Source organism: Cucumis sativus, chromosome 4 (genome assembly GCF_000004075.3).
Source record: "Cucumis sativus cultivar 9930 chromosome 4, Cucumber_9930_V3, whole genome shotgun sequence".
NCBI lineage: Eukaryota > Viridiplantae > Streptophyta > Magnoliopsida > Cucurbitales > Cucurbitaceae > Cucumis > Cucumis sativus.
This window is the reverse complement of record NC_026658.2, coordinates 16,461,672-16,472,992: the sequence shown is the minus strand read 5'-3', so window position 1 is coordinate 16,472,992 and position 11,321 is coordinate 16,461,672. Positions and strand designations below refer to the sequence as shown.

At 33.5% G+C, this 11,321-nt stretch overlaps 2 protein-coding genes and 1 pseudogene across 5 annotated transcripts; 2 read left to right on the top strand and 1 right to left on the bottom strand.

Annotated features, from left to right (window-relative positions):
- On the top strand, nucleotides 1-5,270 carry LOC101205505 (putative pentatricopeptide repeat-containing protein At3g47840). Of its 4 annotated transcripts, XM_031884634.1 has the most exons (4): nucleotides 1-2,715; nucleotides 3,149-3,732; nucleotides 4,378-4,583; nucleotides 4,689-5,270. In XM_031884634.1, the coding sequence occupies exon 1, from the start codon at nucleotides 339-341 to the stop codon at nucleotides 2,475-2,477; it is 2,139 nt and encodes a 712-aa protein (XP_031740494.1). In that variant the 5' UTR covers nucleotides 1-338; the 3' UTR covers nucleotides 2,478-2,715; nucleotides 3,149-3,732; nucleotides 4,378-4,583; nucleotides 4,689-5,270. The 4 variants fall into 4 exon arrangements, with proteins under 4 accessions (XP_031740494.1, XP_004142727.1, XP_031740495.1 ...); XM_004142679.3 differs by lacking the exon at nucleotides 4,378-4,583 and having other exon boundaries at nucleotides 1-2,616; XM_031884635.1 differs by lacking the exon at nucleotides 4,378-4,583 and having other exon boundaries at nucleotides 1-2,622.
- Nucleotides 2,514-3,937, top strand: LOC105435374 (annotated as a pseudogene).
- A 2,561-nt stretch (nucleotides 5,271-7,831) lies between the features above and the next one.
- LOC101205971 (acid phosphatase 1) lies at nucleotides 7,832-10,629 on the bottom strand. The gene is made up of 3 exons (XM_004142680.3): nucleotides 10,150-10,629; nucleotides 8,283-8,495; nucleotides 7,832-8,196 (listed from the first exon to the last, which is right to left on the bottom strand). Exons 1-3 carry the CDS (start codon nucleotides 10,533-10,535, stop codon nucleotides 8,019-8,021), a joined length of 777 nt encoding a protein of 258 aa, XP_004142728.2. The 5' UTR covers nucleotides 10,536-10,629; the 3' UTR covers nucleotides 7,832-8,018.
- Nucleotides 10,630-11,321: the final 692 nt, after the last annotated feature.

The window sequence follows — 11,321 nt, the reverse complement described above, 5'->3', positions numbered from 1 at the left end:
TGGGAGAGAAGCAGCATAAAAATACAGCAGAGAGAGTGAACTTTTTCTTGCAAGGAAAGAGAAGAGTGCGGCCGACGGAGAGGTTAGTTTTGACGGCGTCGAACGGCCCGTTTGCGACGGGTTCCAGCGTTCGACGGAGAGGACGACTTCAGCGGCGTTCTTCCGGCGTCCTTGGCGCGTGTTCGGCGGCAGTCTTGACCGTGGTTTGTTATGATAACAGGACTTGGTTGTTATTCCAAACACATCTAAGCTCCAAATCATTGCTTCCAATCACGCTCCATCAAATTACTTGGTGGGTCGGGAAGTGCACATAATTTTCATGGCTCTTCTCTAACATCATGGTCTTATGTTATCGGCAACACGTCAAGAGAAATTTTACAGTTTTGGCTGTTGCTGGAGCGAAGACGAATGATAATCCTCGTCATCTATATACAAAACCCCTATCTTTAACCCTCAATGCTCATTTCTCAAATAAGGTAGATTTAGCGGAAGCTAACAACCAGTTGAAAATATTAGTGAAAACCAATCACTTGAAAGATGCGCGTGACCTGTTCGATCAATTGCCTCAAAGGGATGAGGTTTCGTGGACTAATATTATTTCTGGGTATGTTAATTCCTCAGACTCCTCTGAAGCCTTGCGTTTGTTCTCAAAGATGCGACTTCAGTCTGAGCTACGAATTGATCCCTTCCTACTTAGTCTTGGTCTTAAAACTTGTGGACTCGGTTTGAATTATTTATATGGTACAAACTTGCACGGGTTTTCAGTCAAAACAGGTCTAGTCAACTCTGTTTTCGTCGGTAGTGCTCTTCTCGACATGTATATGAAAATCGGAGAAATTGGGAGAAGTTGTAAAGTGTTCGATGAAATGCCGACAAGAAATGCGGTGACTTGGACCGCAGTTATAACTGGGCTTGTTCGTGCAGGGTATAGTGAGGCCGGGCTCGCTTACTTCTCTGGAATGGGAAGGTCGAAAGTCGAATATGACTCCTATGCATATGCTATAGCATTGAAGGCCAGTGCTGATTCAGGTGCACTAAACCATGGAAGATCAATTCATACACAGACACTGAAGAAAGGATTTGATGAAAACTCCTTCGTGGCCAATTCACTGACCACCATGTATAACAAATGTGGTAAGCTAGACTATGGTTTGCATACGTTTAGAAAGATGAGGACTCTGGATGTTGTTTCGTGGACGACAATTGTAACAGCTTACATTCAAATGGGTAAGGAGGACTGTGGGCTTCAAGCATTTAAAAGAATGCGGGCAAGCAATGTGATTCCAAATGAATATACATTTTCTGCTGTTATATCTTGTTGTGCTAATTTTGCAAGGTTGAAGTGGGGGGAGCAACTACATGCGCATGTTTTATGTGTTGGGTTCGTCAATGCTTTGTCAGTTGCTAACTCTATCATGACCCTGTACTCAAAATGTGGGGAGTTAGCCTCAGTTTCAAAGGTATTTTGTTCAATGAAATTTAGAGACATCATTACTTGGAGCACTATTATTGCGGCGTATTCTCAAGTAGGCTATGGCGAAGAAGCTTTTGAGTATCTATCACGAATGAGGAGTGAAGGACCGAAACCAAATGAGTTTGCCCTGGCTAGCGTGTTGAGTGTATGTGGAAGTATGGCGATTCTCGAGCAGGGGAAGCAATTGCATGCTCATGTTTTGTCTGTTGGATTAGAACAGACATCCATGGTATGTAGTGCTCTTATTATTATGTATGCAAAATGTGGGAGCATTGCGGAAGCTTCTAAGATCTTTATGGATTCGTGGAAAGATGACATCATTTCATGGACAGCAATGATCAGCGGGTATGCTGAACATGGACACAGCCAAGAAGCCATTGAATTGTTTGAAAATATCCAAAAGGTTGGTTTGAGACCAGACTCCGTGACCTTCATAGGCGTCCTTACTGCTTGTAGCCATGCAGGAATGGTTGACCTTGGTTTCTACTACTTCAATTCAATGAGCAAAGATTATCACATCACTCCTTCAAAAGAACACTATGGATGTATGATTGATCTTCTTTGTCGAGCAGGACGATTGCATGATGCAGAGACCTTGATCAGAAGCATGCCAATTCAATGGGACGATGTTGTCTGGTCTACATTGCTGAGGGCGTGTAGAATCCATGGTGATGTTGATTGTGGACAGCGTGCTGCTGCTGAAGTTCTAAAGTTAGATCCAAATTGTGCTGGGACTCACATAACCTTAGCAAACATTTTTGCTGCTAAGGGAAAGTGGAAGGAAGCAGCAAATATAAGAATGTTAATGAAATCAAAGGGGGTGGTTAAAGAGCCAGGATGGTCTTCGGTAAAGGTCAAGGATAGTGTTTTCGCATTTGTTTCTGGAGATCGTTCACATCCACAAGGAGAAGACATATACAATATTTTGGAGGAGTTGGCTTCAGGAATGGAGATCTATATTCTTGAATTGAATCATTTAGTAACTGATGATAGTGAAGAATAATGAAAGCTTGATTTGTATAGACTCCGTTTTCGATGGATGGCTGTCTCCTTGATGCCTTTACATCATAGAAGTGAAATCACGGACAGGAAAACTGGGATCACTTTTGATTTTTTAAGAAGTGTAGAGGTTGCTCATGAAGGTGCTGGTACATTTTTGAGAATTCTGTTTAATCAATTGTGATGCTTATGCATCTGGTTTGAACTAGCGATGTCAAAGATGAAGGGTCCAGTACATAGAGGTTATTTTTTCAAATGTTGATGATATCTCATTTCTAGGAATCCGGGTTCAGTTCATATCATGCTTCATTACATGCTACTGTGATTTATATATTACCACTTGCACAACTGTTGTGGATGCTAGAATGTTGGTTTTTGTGCTTCTATTTTATAAAAAATGTGTATATTGCGAATGGCACTTAGACCTATTTAGTACTAAAATTGTCCAGACAACTTACATTCAGGCCTTTTTAATCATGTCCACTTTTCTTTATAATTCTGATATTGTTGAGCTCTTGTATGGTTCGAATGGCATGTAGTTGGATATATGTGATGGAAAGTGCACGTTTAGTTGACTCAATGCTTTTTATGGCAAAGTCTTTTTAGTTCGTTTTTTCGAAGTATCATCAAGACACTGGTTGATCATTTTGCTTATGTGGACGGTTTGTTATATAGGTAGGTGCCTTCCATTGTTGGACTTCTTCAAGACGAGGTTGATTCAATGGTGTCTGTGATGAAAGTTGAGAAGGCCCCTTTAGAGTCATAAGTTGATATTGGTGGATTGGATGCTCAAATTCAAGAGATTAAAGAAGCTGTTGAGTTGCTATTTACTCATCCTGAGTTATATGACACTACAGCAAATAACCCTTTTTATAGCCATTCATTATGCCTTTTATTAATGGGCTATAAAAAAGAGAAGGAAACGAAAAACAAAAAGCTGAAAGCTAAAATTTTCTTATTCTTAAAAGTGAGCATTGAAATTTCCTTAAACCCATTTTTGTCTTAACACTTTGTCTTCCCATTTCTCTCTATCTCTCTCCTTTGGCAAATACTCTACTTCCATCGCCGAAACCCAAAATGCCGTGTCACAAGACTTTTAGAATCAAGAAGACACAAGATTTTTAGAATCAAGAAGAAGCTTGTGAAGAAGATGAGGCATAATAGGTCGATCTCGCACTGAATCTGCCTGAGAACCGACAACATGATCAGATACAATGCAAAGTGCAGGCACTAGCGTCGCACCAAGCTAGGGTTCTGAGGTGCTTTCGATTCCTAACTTCAATGTTCATTTACCTTGATTTTTTTAAGTTTCAGAACTTGAATTTTCTTATGGATCTACATTTGTATTTCCGCAACTGAAATTTAGTTTATTGGATACTTTTGTTTAATCATCCATTCATCCTTACACTCAAGATTTAAGCGCTTTGGAATAGACTACTGATAGGTGACTTTTATTTCAAAAAATAAGATGTGATCTTTAAAATTTTAATATTTCTAGTCGATTTGAAAAACATAGTTTCTAGTCATTGATCTGTGATTTAGATTGAGAGAGAGAACTTCATTAAGAGATTATGATGAAGAAGAGGTTTTCTTGCCGTGACTGTTGGTTCTTAATGTTTGAGTTCATGTTAAGTTTAGTCGTGTTTTATCTTGTTCATCATTGTATTTGCACTATTTTATATCTTTATCAAATTCCCAATCATGAGAGAGTTGACTCATATTATTTTGTTGGGAACTTCTTTGGGGCAAAAAACTTGACAATGATGAATTTTTCTGGGAACTTTAACCTATTTAACCTATTAAGTACGTAAAGTTTGGTAGAAACTAAAGTAAGTAGGTTAGACATACATCAATTATACATTTTCTTGTTTAAGTAATCATGGTTTTTCTTTCTTTTTTCACAGTAACCTTCAAATGTTATGCTCTGTTTTCTTGTTTGAGGAAGGATTGCATACAGTGACCTTCAAATGTTAGAAAGCATAACCATACTGCTTCCATGTCTAAGGAGTTACCGTAGGTGTAGGGAGCAATATTTATAAACATGATTATCTCAAGACATTTTAGCTTTTGGCGCCTTAACCCTTGAGGCTTGCATTCTCAATTGAATATGGTCTCTTCCCTGCTCATTGCATTTGGATCTTAGTCTATCCCTTTATTTTCTCCATTTGAAAATAGACTTTATTTTCCTTACTGATGTTTTGACTGTCATTCTTAGGTTCTGACACCCAACATTCTTGATATTACTGTTGAACCACCTGAGAAGGATCATCTCCGCCATGTCATTGACACTATGGCTCTTTATGTTCTGGATGGAGGTTGTGTTTTTGACTAGATGAGCACAGTTGCAATCAACAATAGAGAAACAGAAACCACCAAATAGATAATGATGACAATCCGAAAGCAGGCCACAAAAAGAGCATAACAAAAGTAGCCAAACCTCATCTAGACCCAGAAGTAACAAAGCAACATAAATCCATTACCAAAATATCAAAGATCCATTAATGGTGAAAGGAATAACCAAAAGCAAAAAATGTGTAACGGGAAACACTGAAACAAAGTACTCTCCCTTGCTCGCTGCCAAATAAATTTAAGACGAAAAAACAGATGTAGTAGTATCAAAAGCCTGCCATTGTAAGTCTCTAAGCAAGAAATCCACAATGAACCGACGATCATATCATACAAATCATGTATAACACACGTCCCTTAACTTACAACGAATCTTCTCAATCAAGTGGCTCACAATGCTACAAACAATGTGTTTATCACCACACACCACACAAATTGAATATTTTTTTTATGACTCTCTCAACACATAAATTTGATACACATTTGCCCACACATATGTTCTTCAAAAACACACCAATATCAGGCATCCACAAGCTTATATTTCATCAATTTATTAATAAATATTAACCATATATTTATTATTCAATATTCACAGATCTTGAAAGAATATATAAGAACAACCACAACCAACGGAATATCTCTATTAATAAATATTAATCATATATTTATTATAAGAACCAAATGTACAAGGTCAATTATATATCTTTAAATATTGTCCCTAAACCCTAAATTTTAGTTGCTTAAATAATATTTTCAAAAGAAACTCTTTGATTTTGTTACCCTTTTGAAAACACTTTGGTTTTGTTTTATTTATTTTTTATCCCTGAAAATAATATAGTTGTTGTTTCTATACAATTTTTTTGTATAGAATAATTTTCACATTCCACCGAAACACATTCCAATTATATTCTAATCTAAATTTTCAAAAACAAACCTAAAGTTAGTTTTTAGAACTATAGCTCGATTGGTCGTTTGATGGTCATTTAGAGAGGTTGGATAACTATTCGATTTTAGCATTTTAATTTTTTTAAAATTACGGTATAAACACATCTTTCACTCTTTATGCTTCTACAGTATATTATCGATCCTACTTTAACCAATATTTTTCAAAAATCAAACTAAATTATGAGTAATAGTTTTTTTTTTTTTGTGTGTTTTTGGAATATTAATTAAACTCTTTTACATAGAAAAGATGAAAAAGATGGATAATAAATTGAGTGGAAACCGACTCACTTTTCCAAAATTAAATAGTTATCAACAAAATTTTAATTTCTACTGATGTTTTTAATAACAAAGCTAATTTTAAAAAATTGTCTCATTTGTTAATGGTTTTTATCTTTTGGTTTTCAGAAGCATGCCCATGAAAAACAATACTTCACTTGCAAGTTTTCTATTATTGTACTCTCTATTCACATTTATACTGTTTGTTAACAATTTCATTTTCATTATTGATTCTTAACAACTAAGCTTATAAAACATTACTTCTCCACGTTTGTTTCTTTAATTTTTTATCCAACTTTCTAATAATTTTTAAAAAAATCAAATTCAAGTTTTAAAAAAATATGGAAACTTGCTTTTAGACTAGAAATTGAAATACTATAATGGAATTTCTTTACAATGTAGTATTTTAGAGAATGTGGAGAAGAATGAAAAGGAAAACAGAAGTAGAGTTTGACAAAATGTTTCGAGTATTTTTTCACTATAACATAATACTTATATATAAACAATGTCAATATTTCTCATAGTTTACTTGAAAGTTACCCTTTAACCTCATGGATAATTTATACAACCAATTTGAGCAATTACGTAACCAACAATAATCAACAGTTAGATTTTTAGTAACAAGTGATAGTTTTAACGGTGTGCAACCATGTTTCGAGCATCATGCTTAGGCAATGCGATCGTGTTGTTGTACTTTGGTGGAAGCTAAGTGTCGTAGTAAGAAAATCTATAAAATAGAAGTACGTTAACAAAATGGCTGAGTCTCATATCTCATTTTCTAAAACGTTTCATGGCAAATGTGCAAATAAATGTGAAGTGCCCTGTTGTCTCCAAGATAAAACAACCTCTAACTTGTCGTAGAAATTGCTCTAGAACCAACTGATATACCAACACTCGCTACATACTTAGTTGCTCAGAAAATAAAATTAGAACAAAAACAGAAAGTGAGGGAGAGAGCACGAGGTAGAATGTGAGAGGAGAGAAACTTGGCTTTTTGTTTTGATACGTTGAAATGAGAATGGGGTGTGAGACCTGAGTTTGGAATATAGGGGTCATTTTGAAGTAAGAGTTTTGATTATAATGATTTTTGGAAGGTAATGTTTTGAAATAGGTGTTTTGAATAGTAGTTCTCGTTGACGCTAGGCGATGTGATGAAGGAAATTGCAATCAAGAGCAAGCTAGGCATTTTGATGTCTTAATCCGAGAAAAAGCTAGGTGATAAGAGTTAGAAATTTTCTAGAAAATTTTCTAATTGTGCTTAATTAGTGGTCTACGTATCAAGGTTAAGCTTAAACATGGCTAAGAGAAATATTAAATAGGCACGTGCAACACTTCAAGTGCGAGCTAGCGAATTAAGGGCGGAGCTTAAGGAGTAACTAATATAATCAAATTTAAAATTAGTATAAATAGGAGTTGAAAGGTCATGAGAAAGGAATGTTTTGGTGAGATCTCTTAGAGTTATGATAACTTGTAGAAATACAAATTATTATAGATCTCTTGGTTGGGTTAAACTACCGTTTTATCCCTAAGTTTACATCTTGTTTCTGAACAATTATTTTAAGGTCTAACCTACAAACCGAATCTTTCTCAGGCCATTGAGAGGTCCAACCTACAAACCGAATATCTCTCAGGTCATTGAGAGGGATTGATTCTTTTTACATTGTTTTCACGCGAAAGTTTCACGATCTCATTTTTTTTCATTTTTGACCACTTTCCAACACCTCTCTCCCAATAATCTTTCCAAACAACCTTTAAATTTTATAGCACGAATAATTTTGGTATAGAAATTGCTTGTAAGAGTATATATCAATTAAAACAATGTTCATATAAGTGCTTTGGTTTATACATTATTATATATCGATCTTTTATCGACATCTCTATAAATCTACAACCACAAATAATTACATCAATAAACATCAATACTTTTCTTCGACATTTATTGATTTATCGTTATTTTCAATTATAATTTAAGTAACATTTAAGGAACGAAATACATAGGATTAGGTAATTTAAAAGTGCGCTTTCCCACAAATTGCCCTTGAAGATCGCTCCATTGATCTCCAACGTTGCCCCAAATTCTATATCCTTGCTCCACCAGTCGCCGCCGAATCTCTGTCTTGAACTCCACCGCACTTCGCCCTTTTTCCGCCGCGGTCCTAATTGAAAAGATTCCTTAAGTGAATTGAACAATAATGGTTGTACATGTTGTGTGAAAAGCAAGTGTGATTTTAATATATAGTACCTTAAGATTATGCGTTCGTAGCCAATGAAGCCCTCGCGATGGAGATTCTCGACGGTGACTTGGCCAAGAGTCTCTTCATCACGACCGGTGACAAGGAAGACTTTGAAGCCGCTTTTCATGAGCTTTGTGAAGAGCTCTGCCACAGGTTGGATCGCCGGACATGCTCCTTCCATCGCCCATGACCTAAATGCTGGTGGATCGTACGGATCGCACCTGTTCCATACAATTCTCTTTATCTTATATGAATTTTTCTAACAAAAAAATTAAATAAAAAAACTACTTTCAAATATAACAAAACCAACCAACACATCTACATAATATAGAAAAATATCATAGATGTATTAAAATAGACCATATAGACACGGATAATAATCTATCGTAATATAAATTATGATATTTTCTTATATTTATAAATATTTTTTAGAAGCTTTGACATTTGAAATAATTTTCCAAACAAAACCACTTAATATAAATTAAAACATAAAGTTAAGGAAAACAAAAAATAAGTACCCTTATTTCTACGAATATATGTTGAATTAAGCTCTTGTTGGCTAATTTGAAAAAAAAGTTAAAAATTTGTCTCTAAAATTTTAAAAATTATAAACGAGCACATTCTAATTATTAATGGTAAACATCAACAAATTTACAATTTATATATCAACCAATGTTAAGTTTTAATTAAAAACTAGGTGTCACATCTCTTTAATTTTCAAAAGTTTTGTTTTTAAGGTAGATAATAGAAAGTTAGAAAATTGATTGTAAATAGTAAAACTATGAAAAGTATTTCAAAAATATAGTTATTCAAATATCCAAAATTTGGTTATATTTTATAATTTATTTTATTTTGTTATATTTTAAATGCCTAAAAAAGTGTAAATTATACGAATAATTAAAGAAAAATAGGAAAAAAGAAAGAACAAAGTGGTAGCCAAAATTAGATAAAAAGATTTGATTTTTTAATGCTAAAATTGTTTGGTAATGAAACTTTTAAAATGGATGTGAACTTTCTATAATTCTAGTGACCAAATTTGTAATTTAAATATATTTTTTTTAAAAGTCAAATTTAACTTTACTATATTTTAAATATCACTAAATTAAACATTATGAGAAACTTTATATCCTACGTTATTTAATTTGTTTATAAAAAGCCAATTAGTTTCCAATTATTCTTAAGATTTGTGACTAAATTAAGCTATTTCTAAGCCACTAGTTTTTTTCCCTATTTGTGTTGGACACTATTTATATATAGTTTTTTTCATGGCTAGATTTGAATATATTTTCATTATTGGATTTGGATTTCTTATAATTCTAATTTTGTTTGTTTTATATATTGAAATTACAACTATATCCATATATGAAAAAACAAATTAAAATTCATTCATGTAATTTCATTTTAGTTACTAAATTTTTAAGTTCATCTTATTTTGCTCTTTTTTATTTTTAAAATATCTAATTTAACTTCATCTTCAGCTTATAAAATATTAGCTATAATCTTCAATAAAAAAACGAAACAATTTAAAAAGTTTTCAACAATATCCACACATAATTGTAATTATCCATAGAAAAAAAGAACTTCAAATCCATAAGAAAAGAAAGAAGCCACACATAAATTAAACCCAAATTTCATAAAATTTAAATTACTAATTTTAATTATTTCTAACGTTTTACCTTCGAGATTTGTAATAACATTTAAATTTAATACAAACAATAATAAATATAGATTATCGTAATTTATCTTATCTTATATATGGTGAATTTTTTTAAATAATTTTGATATATCGAAAAATTGTAGAAAAAAATTCACATTGAAATTCCCTAAAATTCACATTGGCCGAAATTTTAGACTTAGAGAGTAGAAAAGGCTTACCCATATCTCTTAACTTTATAATAATCAACGTTAGAGATGCAAGTATCATCCACATCAAGAACCCAAGCATCTAGTCCGTCGCCGGCCACCGTAATTCCCTCTGCGTAGCTCATAATTTGCTCCACCACGAATCGGACATCGTGCTGGTACTGCCCTCCCGTTATGTACGCTCCGATACAGCTGAAGCAATGCGCCGGCACCGTCCTCCATGGCTCCACATTGTTAGTCTCCGCTGCCAGCCTCCAGCTCAGGCACGGACTGCAGCTTGCTCCCCCACCTCGACTCCAGTACGGCGGCGTTACTCCGGTGGCGCTCGATAACACCGCAAAGAAAATCATCGATATTATCTCTCGTGCACGCCGGACCATTTCTCCGATTATGATCATATGTAGCTCCGGCCGCCGCCGCCTCCTCGTCCTCCGAACCACCGCGGTGAGAGAGAGAGAGAGAGAGAGAGAGTGAATTATGAAAAAAATAAAAAAGCAAAGGGCAATGGTTGAACTATATATAGAGAGAATGAATCTACATATCTTAAAATAATAATTATAATAAGGAATTTAATTTTTGTAATTAAATTATAATTAGTTTGGTGATCTTCAAAAGTTTATGCCTATTTAATTCTATAAATTTAAGAAAAGTATAGAATAGAGTGTTTAGTCATCACAGCTCCTTAAATGTTTGGTTTACATACTTTTTAATTCCAATGTTAAATACTCTCCACTTTACTCTTTTCTTTTTTTAATGAAAATTCTTAGTGTAAATAAATAATTTGTCAATTTTTTTCTTTTTTTTAAAAAAAACTTCAACTCTTAATTATATTGTTCTAACATTAAAATATGTATATTTATTGAGAAATTTCGTTTTTTGTTTTTTCAATAACCCAACAAATTATTGATTTACAAAAATTGATAATAATTCATTTAAGACAAACTTACGTTGAAATCTTGTCAAATTTTGATTTTTTTTTTCAGATCATAATCAATGGGTGAATTTTAAATAAAAAGAGTTAGATTTTTAAGAAAAGAAAAGAAAGAAAGAGTTAGATAAATTTTGTTAATTCCATTTTGATTGAAAATTAATTTGGGTGTAATTATTTGTTATCCCAGATCAAAATTTTACTATAGGATTTTATTCCAAATCTAAAGGGAAAAAGATAGTTAGAATCCAACATT

What these genes read in the sequence shown, in the direction of transcription:
- LOC101205505 (XM_004142679.3), top strand. Translation starts at nt 339, where the DNA reads ATGGTCTTATGTTATCGGCAACACGTCAAGAGAAATTTTACAGTTTTG.
- LOC101205971 (XM_004142680.3), bottom strand. Translation starts at nt 10,535, where the DNA reads ATGATCATAATCGGAGAAATGGTCCGGCGTGCACGAGAGATAATATCG. An exon ending in TATAAAGTTAAGAGATATGG is followed by an intron (nt 8,496 to 10,149) that starts GTAAGCCTTTTC and finishes TGTATGGAACAG; the next exon opens with GTGCGATCCGTACGATCCAC. An exon ending in TACGAACGCATAATCTTAAG is followed by an intron (nt 8,197 to 8,282) that starts GTACTATATATT and finishes CTTTTCAATTAG; the next exon opens with GACCGCGGCGGAAAAAGGGC.